Source organism: Maylandia zebra, linkage group LG5 (genome assembly GCF_041146795.1).
Source record: "Maylandia zebra isolate NMK-2024a linkage group LG5, Mzebra_GT3a, whole genome shotgun sequence".
NCBI classification, from domain to species: Eukaryota; Metazoa; Chordata; class Actinopteri; order Cichliformes; family Cichlidae; genus Maylandia; species Maylandia zebra.
In genome coordinates this window covers 37,640,684-37,657,209 of record NC_135171.1, presented here as the reverse complement: position 1 = coordinate 37,657,209, position 16,526 = coordinate 37,640,684, and the positions used below count along the sequence as shown (strand labels likewise).

Below are 16,526 nucleotides of genomic sequence, written 5' to 3'. Positions count from 1 at the left end.
ACACACACACACACACACACACACACACACACACACACACACACTAAAAAAATTTATGTATTTACTAAATATATTTTAAAAATAATTAAAACTCCACTTGTGTGGCTGTAAGTTTTGTGCAGTTCAGAGAGAGGATTTTAAAGCCAGTTTTAGAAGAACTGCAAAAATCTGTGAAAAGAATAAATGTTTCACATAGCAAAAGTTTCAAAGGCTGTTTTTTTTCTTCAATTAATGCTTGGATGCCTGATTTTTATTTTAAGCTCTTTCTGGGATTTTCTGTTGCTGCAGGGCTATATTTATCAGGAACCCTTTGCCCTGAGCTCCACATAGATTTGCATTAGTGAATCAATGTCAAATGTCACATGTTAAATAAGTAAATAAAATAAAATATTGAAAATATTTCCCTTTTTTCTTACACTTATAGGAGTACTGGGGTTTCGTTGGGACCTCTGGTCAAATTAGCCAAGGCTCAAATCTAAGCCTGTTGACGTTCCCTTTTATTAAATGCATGGTTTAGAATTCTAAAAGACCCCGACCCCTGTATATTTAATGGTTAAACAAAACAACATAAATTGTCTTAGTAAGGTCTTATACCACCATGTGCCACCAGATAATCCCTCAAAACCCAGATGTTCAAAAGATTTTCTTGGATTTGGTGGTAACAGTGGTGGAAAGTGCTGTCTAAAATTGGAAGTCTAAAATTCCAGTGTTAGATGGGGCTGAGAGCACATTACTGTGGAGGCCATTTATGACACATCACTGTGAGGACCTTTGCTATCAAAACAAATCACAAGCTATTTGCATTTTTTAACCCAAAAAATTATGACGGCTGATGTGATTTTTGTACTCAAATCATTTAATGACTCATTGCTACCTATAAATGGGGACATTGTAGAGCACCATCATTGAGGTAGAAATGTATAATCATAGGATAAAGGTCATCATTCAGCCCAACTTCCTATTTGTGCCACTTCCCTCAAAGGCAACTGTTCTGAAATGTCAGGTGCAGCCGGTGTATGATGGTGAAGTTTAAAAATATAAGGTGAAAAAAAAATTATGACCTTTTTTTTCCTTTTGCAGGGGAAATAACCCCTATCACTATTACGTTACCTCCATTGTAATTACCGTTTTATGTTATTATTACTGATTATACACATCAGTCCACAAGTTTTTTGTGTCTGAAGAAGGCCACAACAGAGAGATTTTGTAAATTATTATGGAAGCTTGTTTTCAGGCCACGGAAAGAAATAAACAAAACAACCAAAACTATTTTATTTTTGCCAGCCATAGGCCAAACATGTGGGATAATATGTAATTTTCAACTTACTCAAACTTTTGGAAAAAGAAGTTTCAAGTTATGAAGTCTAAAATTTGAAATGAGAACCAGTAATTTTGACTTGGATGGCATCTTTTTTATTTATTTATTTATTTTTCAGTCAAAATAAACTCTCATATATAATAGTAAGAAATGACCTCGAATTAGTGAACTGTGAACTGAGGGATTGCACAAAGGTCCAGTATACAATCAGGCAATGTCTTGTAGAGTGCAAGAATACAAATAAAATGAAAACACAGAAAAACATTAAATCAAAGACGTGTGACCTAACTGTATACACACCCTGTATTTGTTTTTGTGTGTGTCAGCAAAAAATACTTAAAAAGGACGAAAACATCTATTTTTAAGAGATTAGTTCCGCTTATGCGTCCTTTCGGCTTTTATTGTGAAAGCTTCCAGCGGAAGTCGAGTTTCTCCGTCCCGGAAAACTTGACCACGGTTCTTCGTTCCCAGGGTTCCGTGAGAGCCGTTTGCCCCACCCCGCCTCTACAACGCTATCTATCTCAATGTTCAATTCTCAGAGAAAAAAAAAGGTGGGCAAAAATAATTCAGGGTAACACAGCAAAGAAACGAGTCTCACCTCCCCGACCGGTTCATCGGAGCAACCGCGGCCTGTCGGCGGTTAAAAATGACAGCGTCGCCGTTGGACCAGTGATTGAAAACACCGCGGTATGTTCATGTATCATGCACATGTAACCATAATCTACCATACGGATTCAAAGGGAATACAAAAATCCGAGAGACTTGACAGCGCCTTGTACCTGCGCCAAACGGGAAAATAACGGAGGATTTTCCACGAATATCACCTGGATATCGCGCTATATTCAAGGACATCCAGCTGCCAAACACCGCCTTAGCTCGGCCCCGGAGAAGCTTTCTGATGTGAGGAGAAATATAAATTGACGTTACGGAGAGAAAAAGGACGGAGAAGGGGCCTTGTTTCTTTCCCCCCTTTTTTTTCTTTTCTTTTTTCCTTTTTTCTTTTCTTTGGGGGGTGGGGGGGTTCTCGTGAAACCTCAGGAAAAAAAAGCCAAGCACCAGCATCTACTTACGGGGGAGAGGAAATAATTTGGACATCGGCTAAAAACGGGATCTTATTGATAAGGCTCCTATATATAATGTGACTGTTGTGGTGGAGACAGAAGCCCGGGTTGTAGCCTGATGATTCACATGCCGTCATTTTAAGAGGAAATATTAATTTTTTAATTTCTCCCCATCCGCCCTGTTAATGTGCTTTTTTTCCTGGCCAGCCTGAGATAGGATTTCAAATAATAACCTGAAATTATATTTAAAGGGAGAGTCGATGGAAAAAAAGAAAACGGGGCTCTTTTTGGTTGTGAGTGGAAATGAATTGAACGGCAGAGTAGTGAGGCATCTGCCAAAGATGGGCTCCGGAGGAGACATTTGCTGAGGAAGATTTAACATCAAAGCTTGAGAAAATATACATACGTGTATATTTAAAACAAAGGAGGAAAAGAAGGGGGGGTAAAAAAAAATACACCTTTAAGGAATCTGGACCCCACCACCAGCACCATCGCCATCCCTAGACACTCATTCATGTGCAGCCAGAAGCTGGAAATTTTACATCCACTCTCATATCAATGTTGATGACTTCATTGCGGATTTACAGTGGGGGAAAAAACTACAGGAATCAAGCATCTGAGAAGGGCGGCATCGTAGCTCTGCTCCTTTCTGACTGATCTGTTGCTGATAAATTGCCAGTAAATATCCACACCCCCCACCCCATCCCCTCCTCCACACATACACATTTTGCCAAAGCCTGGTGAAGCTCACTGTCTACTACCTGGCGTCTACTTCTTCTGCATCTGGCAAGATACATGTCACCCATTTGGAGCCAGGTGTTCCTCTCTTGGGCCAGTCTAGGAATTTGGGATTGATTTAAAAAAAGATCCTCTCTTTTCTGACCATCACCCTCTTCTTTCACCCACCTACCCCAACCATATCAACCGCCCTGCCTCCAAACCCTGAACCTGCAACTGGGTTTTTGGGAAGATGGGCTGCCTTGGCAATAGTAAGACTGAAGACCAACGAAATGAGGAGAAGGCACAGAGGGAAGCCAACAAAAAGATTGAGAAGCAGCTCCAAAAAGACAAACAGATATACCGGGCAACTCACCGGCTACTGCTGTTGGGTAGGTTTTGTGAAATTTAACATTACTGTTTCCATTTTGTTCCTACAAAACAGCATTTTCACCTGTTTAACTCATGTTGGTGCCACTGTAGCAGACTGTACCCATGAAAAGTGTGTAAGGACCACTGTTACAGCAAGGCATCAAGAACTGATGCAACGCCATGAAGTCCCGACTAATTCGCTTCAAGCGTCTTGGCACAGGACAGTTGAAAAAGCAGGCCTGTCTGCATTCATGGGATATTATGGAGCATGATTGCAGAACATGTGAGAGAGAGGGGGGCAGACAGACACCACCATCTGTGTGAGGGAACCACACACACACACACACACACACACACACACACACACACACACACACACACACACACACACACACACACACACACACACACACAGGCACCACGCAGAGGCCGGGAGGCCACTCGCGGGCGTTTGTGCATGGCTCTTTCTCACCTCCACACATGTAAAAAAACCCAAACTTGTGATCTGGTTCATTTGTGGCTGCTGCGTACATCCTGGTTGAGCCTAGTTTTCATACTGCATATGACATACTTTTTTTTTTTCTCTCTCTCTTTTTGCATAATCCGTCCACACCACCCACTCTGGAAATTAATATCCTCTAATTAGCCATTATTTGGTAAAGCTATTTTTGGCCTCATCACGAGAGCCTTCCTGACATGATGCAGTGTGAACCTTAAGGCCAGCCCTTGTGCTGGACTACAGAGTGCAAATTAGGATTACTAGTTTGCCTTGAATGCCTGTTTCTCTCGCTCTACGCCTTCTCTGAAAAGCAGGCCTGTAGCCTGGCTGGCTCCTGGTGCTTGGGGATGGAGATGTGATGGCCGGGCTCCTTTCACACTCAGTTTTGCAAGGACACGTTGAAGGCTGTTCTTATCCAGAAATTTATTTTCTTAATTATTAACATCAGGGTTCAGGGTCTAGCAGTTTTTCTCCTGAATGACATGCTCGGGGAGAGAATAGTTGTCTACATGTTGGAGCTTTTTTTTTTTTTTCCTTGGTCCTTGTCGCCTCTGGAAGAAGGGGCAGACTTTGGTGAAAGTGCACGTGTCGTGCATCAGCCTCCCTATGTAAAACTACACAAGCTAAATGTATTTACGATTCAGTGTTGCATAAAATGCGTAGTACAAGTTAAAAGTAGTATCCTAGTGTTTAGTGCTTTGCCAAGGTGAGGTAGAACAATTCATGAAGTTACCTGTGGTTCCCAAGATAAGGGTTTGGGTCACAGGAGAAATCTAAGGGGTCATGAGGTTTGCTTTTCTGGTCTGTGTGTGTTGCTTTGTGACATAATGGGTCTCAAAATTGTTCTTTAAATGAGACGTTTAAAGGGGAAATCTCTCTTTGGAGGAACTGCCTTTGGAAGAGGTCACTAGCCAGAAGTGGCAGGAACCACCGGTTTAATCTTTAACAATGCAGTGTGTATAATACGCTGACCTTTTTGTTTTTTTTAATGTAAAATCAGAAACTGCAAAGTAACAAATACATGAAGTAATGTTTTAAAAAAGGATATTTCCTTCTTAAACACAGTGAAGTAAAATGCACTGTTGAAATGGGAATACTCAAGTAAAACTCAAGTTTCTTCATACATAAGATAAGAGCAGTCAATGATAAGAGCAGTAAAAAGAGATAAGAAAAGTAAAAGGTTCTTGACTCTTAGGTTGGGTACATCGAGGTCTCGCCTTTTGGCTTTTGTGTAACATGCACTGTTTAAAAGTAGGTAAGGCCTGTGACAGGGCAATGTCTGTGCACAATGGACAGGACTTCTCTGCTAAGGTGCAACATTGTTGTAGTTCAAATCATTAAAGGCATCGCTGTTTAGTGCTTCCAGGACTCGTCTAACCTTGGAACATCAAAATGCCTTCCATCTCTGCTCCTTCCTGGATATTTTAGTTGCTTGTACAACTTCATGAAACTCTTGTCTGACTTGTTGTTTCTCTGCTTTCAGGGGCTGGTGAATCCGGGAAAAGTACGATAGTCAAACAGATGCGAATATTGCACGTTAATGGCTTCAACGCAGAGTAAGTTTCGCTGGTTCCCCCTCAGTTCACTATTCACTAAACACTCCCACAGTTTCTCTTTAGAGTAAAGGAACCCATTTAGATGGATATCTGCTCAGGTACTGACATATTTGTTGACCAAATACCTAAATTATGTAATGATGTTTTGGAGAGGAGTAATGGGGCATTAAGAAGATACCACTGATACAAAATACCTTTCCCACCAGTCTTCAAGTTTTCAGGTAGAGCAGGAGACTTGGTTAGTTATTACTTTTAAAATCACCTTAAATACAGAAGTAAAAAGAAGCATTGGATGTTACTGTTCTTGCCTATAAATAATTTCTTTAACCATATATTTAGAAGTGATGAATTAGCAGCTGTTTCCAGCTTGTTTTTATATTATAGCTAATAGAAATACTGTATTTGAAGTGTTAGTTGGACAATGAAAGAAAAAACAAAATGTTATTGGATTCATTGTGAAAATGGTAAATCAGATTGAAAGCCTTTTATGATAACTGTTTAAAAAAATATTCTATACATGTCTATACACCAACAAATTCCATATATATATCTTAGTATTTTATCATAGTGGGTTAAACAATATGCATCAAGTGCAGTATTTTAAGAGGCATTTACCTTTTTATAAAACCTCGTAATGCAGCGAGTGTAAACTGTTTTTAGATTGCAGAAGCACTGCTGCAGTAGTTCCTTACTTTGTATTAACTTCATGCACAGCAGGATCTTCTGGTTTTTACCTTTTCTAAAATCAGTAGGGATGCATGCTGGTTAAATATACTCCACATTGTTTATAAGAATTAAAACAGACTTCCAGGTCCTTATGTCACAGCCCGGCTCGACACAACATAAAGTGTAGACTGAGTCCAGAGTTTGCAGAAACATTGGTTTTATTTTAAATTACTTAACCTCAGCTAAAGACGACAGCCCGGAGAGCATGAAGGTAAGAAGTGGCATCTTTCCCTGAGCCAACCTGAGGCATGCCTTTATCCACGCCTCGTCAGGTGTAGACAATTGGGAATTAAGCCTCTGCAACACCCAGAGACTCTTTCTTCCAGAAAACCATTGTTAGTAATGACACCTGTTGTTAAGTGCACTGAAGTCAACGTGACGTCGGCAGAGCACGTACTCGCGTTCTAGCTACAATTAGCATCAACCAAATCAGTGAGGAGACAAACTCCAGTTTGTCCTGACCTGTTATGCTTGTCATTTATATGCAGTCTACAGTGGCTGAAAGATAAATGTACACCTTGGTGTCAGTATAAGGATAAAAAAGTTTATTTAATAAGACTACCAATGCCGGATGAATATTTGCTAGCCGAGTTGCATCAGACGGTCTTTCTTCTGGCTAATGTTAGCTAACATTAGCCTAACTGCTGGTATGGACTGATTACTGCCCAACATAACAGGTGGACATCCTTCTAACCAACCACTTCCTGTCTAACTTTGTCACTGGTACAATAGAGCTTGATTTAAACATTTCCATGGTAACACTGATCTCCTGTCAATCACACTGGTAGAAGATCGCTGCCATTTGATTGGTTATAGTTTTTTTTTCTGCAACATGGTGAATATAATGTCTTTAAGGAAGGTTGATATCATACCATCGTTTCACAATATCAAACCTCGTATTATGTTCACTTTGGATCGCTACAGTATTATGGCTCATAATCAAAATCCCTATGGAGAACTCTGCTGAACTGTGTACCATCTGAAGTAACATGAGTTTGTCTTTTTTTGTACTTACTGCAAGTTTGCGTTGGTGTCTGGGTTGTGCTGTGAGCCAGCTGTTTGTTAACATTACTGATAAATAGACGCAGTGACTGAAAAAGGTTGCTTAGAGAAAGTTTAAGCAGCAAAATGCCTTTTAAAGGTAATTACACAGCTTTAGATGTGCTTTATGTTGTCTCGCATTTATAACAAAGAAGTAAAAGGTTTTTCCTTTTGGTAAACTGTAAAATTTACTAAACATATTCTCACTTTTTCAACCCGATGTTCTTAACAGAGGGGAGGAGCTCCTGTCATTCCTGTGAGTCAGGAAAATAAAGTTGTTGGGGCTTTTTTGTATTGTTGTGGAGCAAATTAGTGAAAAGTTGTGTGGCACAGGAGGAAGGCTTTGTCCTTGTCAGCTTCTCATGTGGAAACATGGCTTTGGGTGCTTTTAGCCACCCTGTCTTGTGAATTTCCTAAAACTCCTTCCCAACTTGATGCAGTGGAAATAAAAGTCACATTTTTCTATTCTTAATCATCAGTTTCCTTGAAAGGGGTTTTGGGCTAGAAGAATCATCATGTGCTTATTTTTGGGTCGCATCAAACAGACGCTTCTCACAGACCCAGGCGCCCTGGTGCAGTGATGAATTCCCAGTCTTTGTTAGGGTTCCTTTTCACTCTGTGGGTTTCCCCCTCTGCATGCAAGGCTTTGCCATTCAAGGTAAGGTCAGGCACAGGTATTTGTAAGGAGCCGGTAGTGGGATGATGATGATGATGGTGGTGTTTAGTGACACACCAGGAAATGGGTGGGGGACACGAGAGATGACTGAGCAGGACAGCTCCTTTTAATAGAGGTGATCTGTTATTTACTTATTTATCTTGTGGAGGTCCTAGTGTGAGGAATATAGCATTTGAGTGAGTTTCATTACATTCACATGGAGCCTCAATTCCCTCACTCATGTTGCTTCCTCACATCCTGGCTCCTCCCAGCTAGGATGGAGGTGAAGCTGCCGTGTGCTGCGTTGTTTGCTGCTTGCTTGTATACTTTTGATTGGCTGGGATTTCTTTATGGGTAGGGTTATATCACCACATGCTACTTTGGCATGTTCTTAACAATGCTTTCAATCACTTTGTTGTATTTTCAGGCGAGTGGGAGTGTTCACATAGATGTAGCCAAAAAGCATCAGGACAATATTTTTTTATTTTATTTTATTATTTGTTTTGTTAGACAGGCTACAACTGTTGAGTCAACCAATAAGCCAACTGGAAGAAAATATAAACAAGTTAGACAAAGAGAATGAAACACATGACAAGGTTGGGTCGCCAGGTAAACCTATAGACTAACATCAAACTGAGTATTTGTGCCATCACCATTTTATTTGTTTTTTTAAAATAAATCGAGACATTATGAGTGAGAGATGGATCTGACTGTGAAGCAGAGGGACGCGAGTCATAGGCTAGCAACTTGCTTTTTAAGCTCACTTTAAAGCATACCGTGGTAATATAGAATGATGTTAATAATTTGATATAAAAGCTGTAGCCTTATGAATTACAGCCTGTTATCTAGGAGATTTGATTTAAAGCAGCTGAGTTTAGAAACTCACATCATTTCTTTTAGATTAATGACAGTTTAACTGGGAGAAAGGACTGACTCTGTTGGACTTGGTAGGTCAACAGTGGTCAACAGAGTGCACTCATGGTTGTACTCGAGTGTTACCTGAGCAAAGCTTCCTTTAGACCAGGGGTGTCAAACTCAAATACACAGTGGGCCAAAATTCAAAACTGGAACAAAGTCGTGGGCTAACATTAATATTTATTGAAAAAAAAAATCTTCCTCCAGATATGAGAATGAATCTTTTCTTATGGACTCAAACAAGTTTTGCTGAAAAACTGAATATGGAACAAGCAAAGCTTAATACTAAACAATATATATATTAGCTGTATAATACCAGTAGGCCAGCTCTAATAGTAATTTGGTGTGGCTTCGCGGGCCAAATGTAATTAGGCTGCGGGCCAGAGTTTGACACTTATGCTTTAGACCGTAGAGAGATCACAAACTCAAACACAGTCAGGTTTTATTTGACCTTTTATCAAGTTATTCACAGACTTGCTGTTAGTTAGTGATTACTGACTGTGACACACATGTTCATAGCAGGAAAAGTACCTGAAGCTGCTTACTGCATGTGTTTTGGTGAATTTTGTCACATAGAGTCAGCGACTGGTTTGACCAGCAATCAGAAAGGAATCGATTAATATTTGCCTTGAAAAAACAAAACAGGGATGTGTGCAAAAATCCTGTGAAAGCAATTTTCTGAATGGATTTTTGTACTTGGGGTGGATTTCTCTTTTTAGCCTGATTGCGTTTCATGTCATTAGGTCAGTTGCAGTGCGTGTTCAGGTCTTCTGTGCTTTTTTGACTTGTTTTTTTTCACCAGTCAGGAATATATCCTACTGCCATGAATTTAAATGGCAATTATTTAGAGAAATTGGGTGCTTTTTAAAAATATTTGTAAATATGCAGACGAAAGAAATCTGTACAGCTGTGTTGGTCTCTGTATGGAGAAATAGTCATAGGTGAGAATGAGGATCACTGCAAAAATTCACATCTGGAATAAGGCAGAAAGTGCTCAGAATAAGTGACACGGGGTTGTTTTGGAGAATTTGTGCTGCTGTTGTGTTGCCTGTTCTGATATAATTGTTCTTAATCCACCTTATTATCAACAACGCTTTAAAAGATTCGAATATCAATTAGAAATGACCAGCATTCATCCCAGAAATATTATATTTTTGGTTAAAATATTGACATATTTTACTATTTCAGTGCCAGCTAGCGATGGTAGCTGATTAAAATGCCCACATGTGCTTTTATATTAACATGTGAAGTGGCTACAACTGGGAAGTATTGTTTACATTTTACATAGGACGCATGAGCGAGAGATATCCACCCATGCCTTTAATTTAAAATCTTTCCCCTCAGCACAAGTTGTATACGCTTAATTTTAGGGTTTGTATTCTTGCTGTAAGGTTAAGTAGCCCATTGTTGAGATATTTGTGGAATTCATTATCAAATCTGAATTTCAACAACCAGACTTTTGTGTTTTGTCAGGACACATTTGAAGGAATCCAGCACTTATGTTTCTGTGTGACGTCAGTGCTTCGCGATATCAGCAAAGCTCACAGATTGCATGAACTGCCATGTTGTGAAATTCTGTTTATCTCTACAACGACAAGGAAGGACAAAATGTGGACCGTATTATTTAATTTAGCAGTACTTTGGGCTCCTTGGTGTTCATGACTTCTCAAACTATAGTACAAAAATGTACTATAACAATCAACTAGCTGTGTGGTTTAGTGCTTAATGAATAGGGATGGGTATCGTTTAGGTTTTATCCAATACTAGTACCAAACCGGTACTTTTGAAACGGTGCCGGTGCTCAAACGGGTGCTTAAAGAATGGAGAACACAAAATTGGTCCAAAAACCTCTCATGGTCAGCTTGTTTTTTGTAAAAAGATAACAATGTTAGCCTTTTCTGCAGCTATAGGGCATATATGGTATCACTCTTGGCTGGAAGCAGTGCTTAAACACTGTAAAAAAACACAAACTTTGTCCAAAAACCTCTCATGTTTAACTGTTTCCCTCTTTTTCTTTGGTCATTTTAGCCTTTTTGGCCAGGGTGAAGGGAGTATCTGCCATCAAACAAGAAGACAGCCGCATGTAACTACGACGGTGTTTGCTAGTTCACCTTACGTGCATTAATGTAATAACGTGGTTAGCCTACTCAACGTAAATCACACACGAACAACATTAAGTTACTCACGCAGAGAAGAATGGCTGCTGCTGCCATCATCATCCGTCATCATTTCTGCTACACTGGCAGGGCTAGGGCCCAGGACTCTCCTCTCCGGGTTTTTGGGGGATGTTGCATAACAGGCAACCCACCCGCAGTAGATGTGCTCGGTGTGAGGTCTCGCAGCAAGCTATCAAAAACGGCGCATTTCTCAGCTTTAAAAAAAAAAAACTGCTATGCGTCGCCAGGTGTTTCATCGGATTCAAGGTGTTACTTCCTTTGACAGTATCACAGTATCAGCTTAAAGCACTTGTTGCTGCTGAGTTTGCATATTTTGCTGTGAAGTACAGCCAGACTTTGACCGCTTCGCCTTGGGCATTTTTAATCTGTAGCTCTGCTCTAAAAGAACGTACCTACCTGGACCCGCCTACTATCCTCGGAAACGTAAAATGATTGGCTAGAAGTGTATCTCAGCTCAGGAAAAAAAAGCACCGAAATAAAGCACCGAAATGTGCGCTGCTTTTCGGTCTGGTTACTACCGTTTATGTCAGAACCGGTGCCATCATGGCACCGGATACCGGTACCCATCCCTATTAATGAATGTCATTGTCAAAATTAAGACAAGCTGTTCTGTTCTTCTTTGGTATCAGCAAAATTCAGTGGTTGCACTTGGTCAGCAAATAAACAAAATATCTGTGTATGTGGGGCAGTCGTAATACTGATGTCAGATATAATTTAGCTCTAGGCTGACAAATACATCCTGGAGAAGTTAATATTACACAGCACATTTCCACTGGAATCCACTGGGACTGACACTGAAGAAACAAAACATCTCTGTGTAATTACAGTTTTTATTTAAAAATATTGTTTCCTGTCCCTGTTGCACTGCGATGGCCATATTTGGATTTATAGCTGTACATGAATATTCCTTTAAATGTCATCATTCACTGTTAACCTTTGTAGCTTAGGTCAATTAAAGCTAGTTGCCATCTATGCTTTTAAGTGATAAATAAATAAAGCACATGCGAACTCTTCTCTTCACAGGGAGAAAAAACAGAAAATTCATGATATTAAAAACAACATTAAAGAAGCTATAGAGGTAAGACACTGTTCTTTTTTCCTTTGATAGATGAATGATGTTTCTTTGTAATGTTCTGTCTGATATGCAGGTTTTTGGCTAAAAGAGGAAAAAACATGGATTATAGCTTCTTAAAAAAATAAATAAAAAAATCCAAAACTCAATGCTGTATTCTAAGCGAGGAGGCTTTCAGTCACACATTGCTTCAGACCGGTCAGCGACCCCATGTGCGCTCCCAACCAGCTGGGAGTCGTTACAAAAATTTGCTGCACCACAACTCTCCTTGCTGTTACTTTGGGCAGTACCACATTGTCACAGTCACTTGTAGTTTGCATCATCTCGTCTACAAACACCCACTACCCACTCGCTGGGTGGTGGAGAAATTTCAAAAAGTGCAGAAGCAACCTGCTAGCGACCAAAGCAATCAGATGGAGGCTTGCGGTGCAGTCTCGAATACCTCCAACCACATGGGGAATACAGATTTATCACTAGCAGGTGGTGGTTGTTGGCGATGGCTAAACAGCCTCTAGGCGTGGGTGACTGAGGGGCTAAGATGATGAAAATTTGTATCTAAAGCCGTTTTGAGGCAGTGTAAACACATTTATGAATAATATTAATGAATGAGGCTTTTTGTGTTTGTGTGTTCTTTTCATACAGACGATTGTGGCGGCCATGAATACGCTCACACCTCCTTGCCAGTTAGCCTGTCCTGAGAACCAGTCTCGGATTGATTATGTCCTGAACCTAGTAAACCAGAAGGATTTTGATTTTCCTACAGTAAGTTCAACTGTACTTCATCTCAGATCTCTGACTTTTAAATGCAGTTTGTTTCCTTCTGCTTTCATTCGAACCTCTTGATCTGTGTGTAAAGAAAATAATGAATGTCGTGACACAATGAAACATGTGATCAGACAATAAAACAAAATTGAACAGCACAATTTTTGAAGAGCAATTTGGTTTTAAACAAAGCTGCTGCAAGTTAATAAATCAAATCTCTTTTTCCCCAGTGGGTGTTTTTTGTTGTAAAATCGCTCCTGCTATTTTGCACTAACAGGTGTAAATGTGTCAGATTCTCATTACTAACCTGCTGAATCTTACAGGTGTTCTGGCTAGTTGTGCTAGAGGTGAGTAAGGTATCACGCGACAGCCTGTATGAGTCCGCCTGGTGTGTTTGCGTGGTGATTCAGTAATTAGCAAGTGTGCTTCCGCTTGGGAGGTTGTCAATTGAATGAGCCTCTCACCTGAGAGTACCACACCGCCGATTAACTCTAATTGTCTGTAATAAACCTAAATGTGTCCAGAGGGACATGTCTTCCATAAACGCATAGACCAGTCTGCTCCCAGCGGCCTGGGAGGAAGTCGATGAAGGTCCCACCACTGATCTGGAGATTGATTCATTGATTTATTTGCTCATGTCTTTCTGTTATTAAGACTGGTGTTCCAGATTAGTTGATCAATCATATTTTACAAAGTAATGTTCACCCTTCACTTGACGCCCCTTGGGGTTGAAATCTGCGGCCACAGAATCAGTTTGTGTGTTAAGTATACTGGCTTTAAATTTGTGTTTCGCTACTGAACAATCTCCAATATTTCAGTAAGTACACAATGACCGCAAAATTCAAGCTTTTTTTTGTTAACTATCTAACAGTGGGCAGTTAATTAAATTTTAATTTCAATTACAATTTTGCATCCAATGATTATTTAAAAAAATAGATTTTTTTAAAATTACATTGATCTTTAATTGAATGTGGCACATTGATTACTTTTTTGCATTTTTACTATAGCGAATCAGATGTTGAATGTGTTTCCTCCACCCTAAAAGCCCAATTGCTTACTTTAGCTTAGCTAGAGCCAAGATCATGCAAAAGAAGCAAAAGTTGAAAATGTTTCAATAGATGAGCTTATGTTGGGAACAGTTTGTTGCAGCTATGGATGAGGTGGTCTCTCACCTGGTCCACTTTTGGGGACAGAGGGGTCAGGAGATGTTGGCTCTCCGTTTCTCTGTGCGTCGCTGCGATGCCGGTGTTCTGTCCAGTCAGCTTACGTTCTCAAATCAGCATACACTTTATGACACCCTGACTTGCCAATTTACAGTTTGGCATACAGACCTTTTGTCGTCTGTATGCCGAACTGACGGCTCCTGTTCACATGGTGGAATTATGTATGTATGCTACTCTGATTTGTCTGCTGAGATGATGGAACGACCGGTTTCCTGAGGTGGGTTAGTGTATGAAGGTGCGCTAATACTGAAAAACACACCATTATCTCTACACCAGATCAGCCTGTGTCCTGCCCTGCATCCATCTCCCTTTCTTCATTTATCTGGTTGTTTTTCATTTAAATTATGTACTAATTTAAAATTTAAGGAAATCATACATTCAAAAAAAGTGTTGTTGTTTTTTTTGTTTTTGTTTTTAACACATTCAGTAAATGCATGTTTAAAGTGAATGAATATTTTGTTTTGGCCCTATAACTATCCCCATTATCTGCTGACAAATCTGACAATAAGATTATGATCATGCAACCACACACAGTGAAAAACACGTCCTTTGCGTTTGGGACGCCATCTGTGAGAAGCTGACCATCACTGTTAAAGCAGGGATTCAAACAACCGGGTCTTTAATAGTGATAGTTTCTGATAAACGGGAGGAAAAAAATCCCTAACTTTAGTTTCCCAAATGTGAGTTTGCAGCTTTTCTTTTTTGTGATCTTATACTTTCTATGTTTATTGTATATAGGTCAAATTAACTGATGAGTAAATCTCTATAAGCAGAAAATAAATGAAACTCCTGAGTGCAGCATTACTCAGTTGTTGTCTAACAGGGGAGCGGTTACATAGAGGGAAAAGAACACAGAGTCTGTGTTTTTCCAGCATGGTGGCCTTAGTGTTTAAACTGGTTGCTCCTTTCGTGTACATTTGTCTTGTACATTTGTCGTTTACAGCTGAGTTTCCAGTAAAGAGTGAGCGTATTTGTGTGTAAGCAAAAGGAAGTCTCCTGATATTGTCTCTGTTACGTCATGGCAAATTTATTATGTGGGCCTATCTCGAGCTGACCCTTCCCTCGGGCTGTCCGTCCGTCACTAGACTTCCACTGCAGGAGGGAAAAAGCAGAACTCTTTTTAATTTTAGGGTGTTGAGGATTACAGTAAATCCAAACGTGAAGGCAGTGCTGTTAGTGAAGTACTGCTGTGATTTTTGAAAAGTTCACAGTGATAGCTGGTTATTTAAAGCAGTGTTTAAAGAGCATCAAAAATTGAACAGTTTGTCCATCTGAACGCGTATTTGTTAAGGAAAGAGAAATGATGGGGTCGGCTTCTCCTCAGCTGCCTCCTCTTCCCACTCCCCCTTGCCTGGCCTTAGGGTCTACTGGAAACCAGTTTGACTGGTTGACGCTGCCTTTCACTGTAGACAGACAATAAGCATAGGGCTTGTGTTGAATATCCACAGGCTTTTTGTGAATTTCCCCTCGAAGCTTTATGTCTAATCAACAATCCTCATAATTATTATTCACTAAAATTACTTTTTCTTTGTAAACATTAAGCACTGAACTTTTTTTTCTATTTTAAAAGAAAAACTTTTGTACTAACTTAGTCTTTGTAGACTGATTTTTGCATACCTGTGCTCAGCTGTTTGCAGCACACAGCATACCCTATCCTTAAAAGCCTTTCGATGGTAAAAAGAAAAGGAACGTTCAGGGAGAGGAGCAAAGGAGTGATCCCTCTTTCAGGACAGACAGGTGGGGTGTGTGTGTTTACAAATTCACCAACCCCTTCACTTTCGTTTTACAGTAACAAATATGCAGGAAGTCTTTAAATGAAAGTGACCATGAAAAAGTAAATAAGGCCGAGATGCATCAAAAAAGGATGGGAAATAAATAAAGGTCATCTGTGGATTTGGCATAAAGATTTATCTGTGTTTTATTTTATGCTCTTATCATTTTTCATTGTCTAAGTGTATTGATTTGCAATTAAAAATAATATATAAAAATAAAAGACTTAGTCATTCACACAGACACCCCTGCCTTAATAAACACATACACTTCTAAAACATATAAATGATACTTTAATTCTAATTCTGTAGGAACCCTTTTAAATATAATTAAATGATAACTGCAGCACAGCATCTCAGATTGGGTCTATAAGCAAGCTCCAGTTCTTAACATGAAAACTTTGCATAGCTATTGTAGCTTTTTATACAGCAGGAAGTTTACAGTCCTGCATAAACTGTAAGGGAAAGAAACTGGTAATAAAATAACAAATTTATTGGTAAAGCCATATTTACATATTACTGGTTACTGTATTATTTAACAAAATAAAGTTAAAAAAGAGAATAAGTGAGTTAGTTGTTACTCCTAACTGAAACACTTCTTTTCTTCTTAAAGCCAACATTGTTAGCTGATTTACAAGCTGGTCTGACAAAACAACCAATGGA

General features: G+C 39.6%; 1 protein-coding gene across 2 annotated transcripts in view; it reads left to right on the top strand.

Annotated features, from left to right (window-relative positions):
* LOC101467861 (guanine nucleotide-binding protein G(s) subunit alpha) overlaps positions 1-16,526 on the top strand; it is a 55,334-nt gene that overhangs the window by 16,192 nt on the left and 22,616 nt on the right. Inside the window, exons 1-4 of one of the 2 annotated variants that reach the window (XM_004547670.5) lie at positions 1,760-3,488; positions 5,451-5,523; positions 12,061-12,115; positions 12,752-12,871. In XM_004547670.5, the coding sequence (XP_004547727.1) occupies positions 3,350-3,488; positions 5,451-5,523; positions 12,061-12,115; positions 12,752-12,871 (387 nt within the window). In that variant the 5' untranslated portion in view covers positions 1,760-3,349. Of the gene's footprint in view, positions 1-1,759; positions 3,489-5,450; positions 5,524-12,060; positions 12,116-12,751; positions 12,872-16,526 lie in introns of those variants that run through there. The other variant, XM_076884307.1, reaches the window with a different exon arrangement.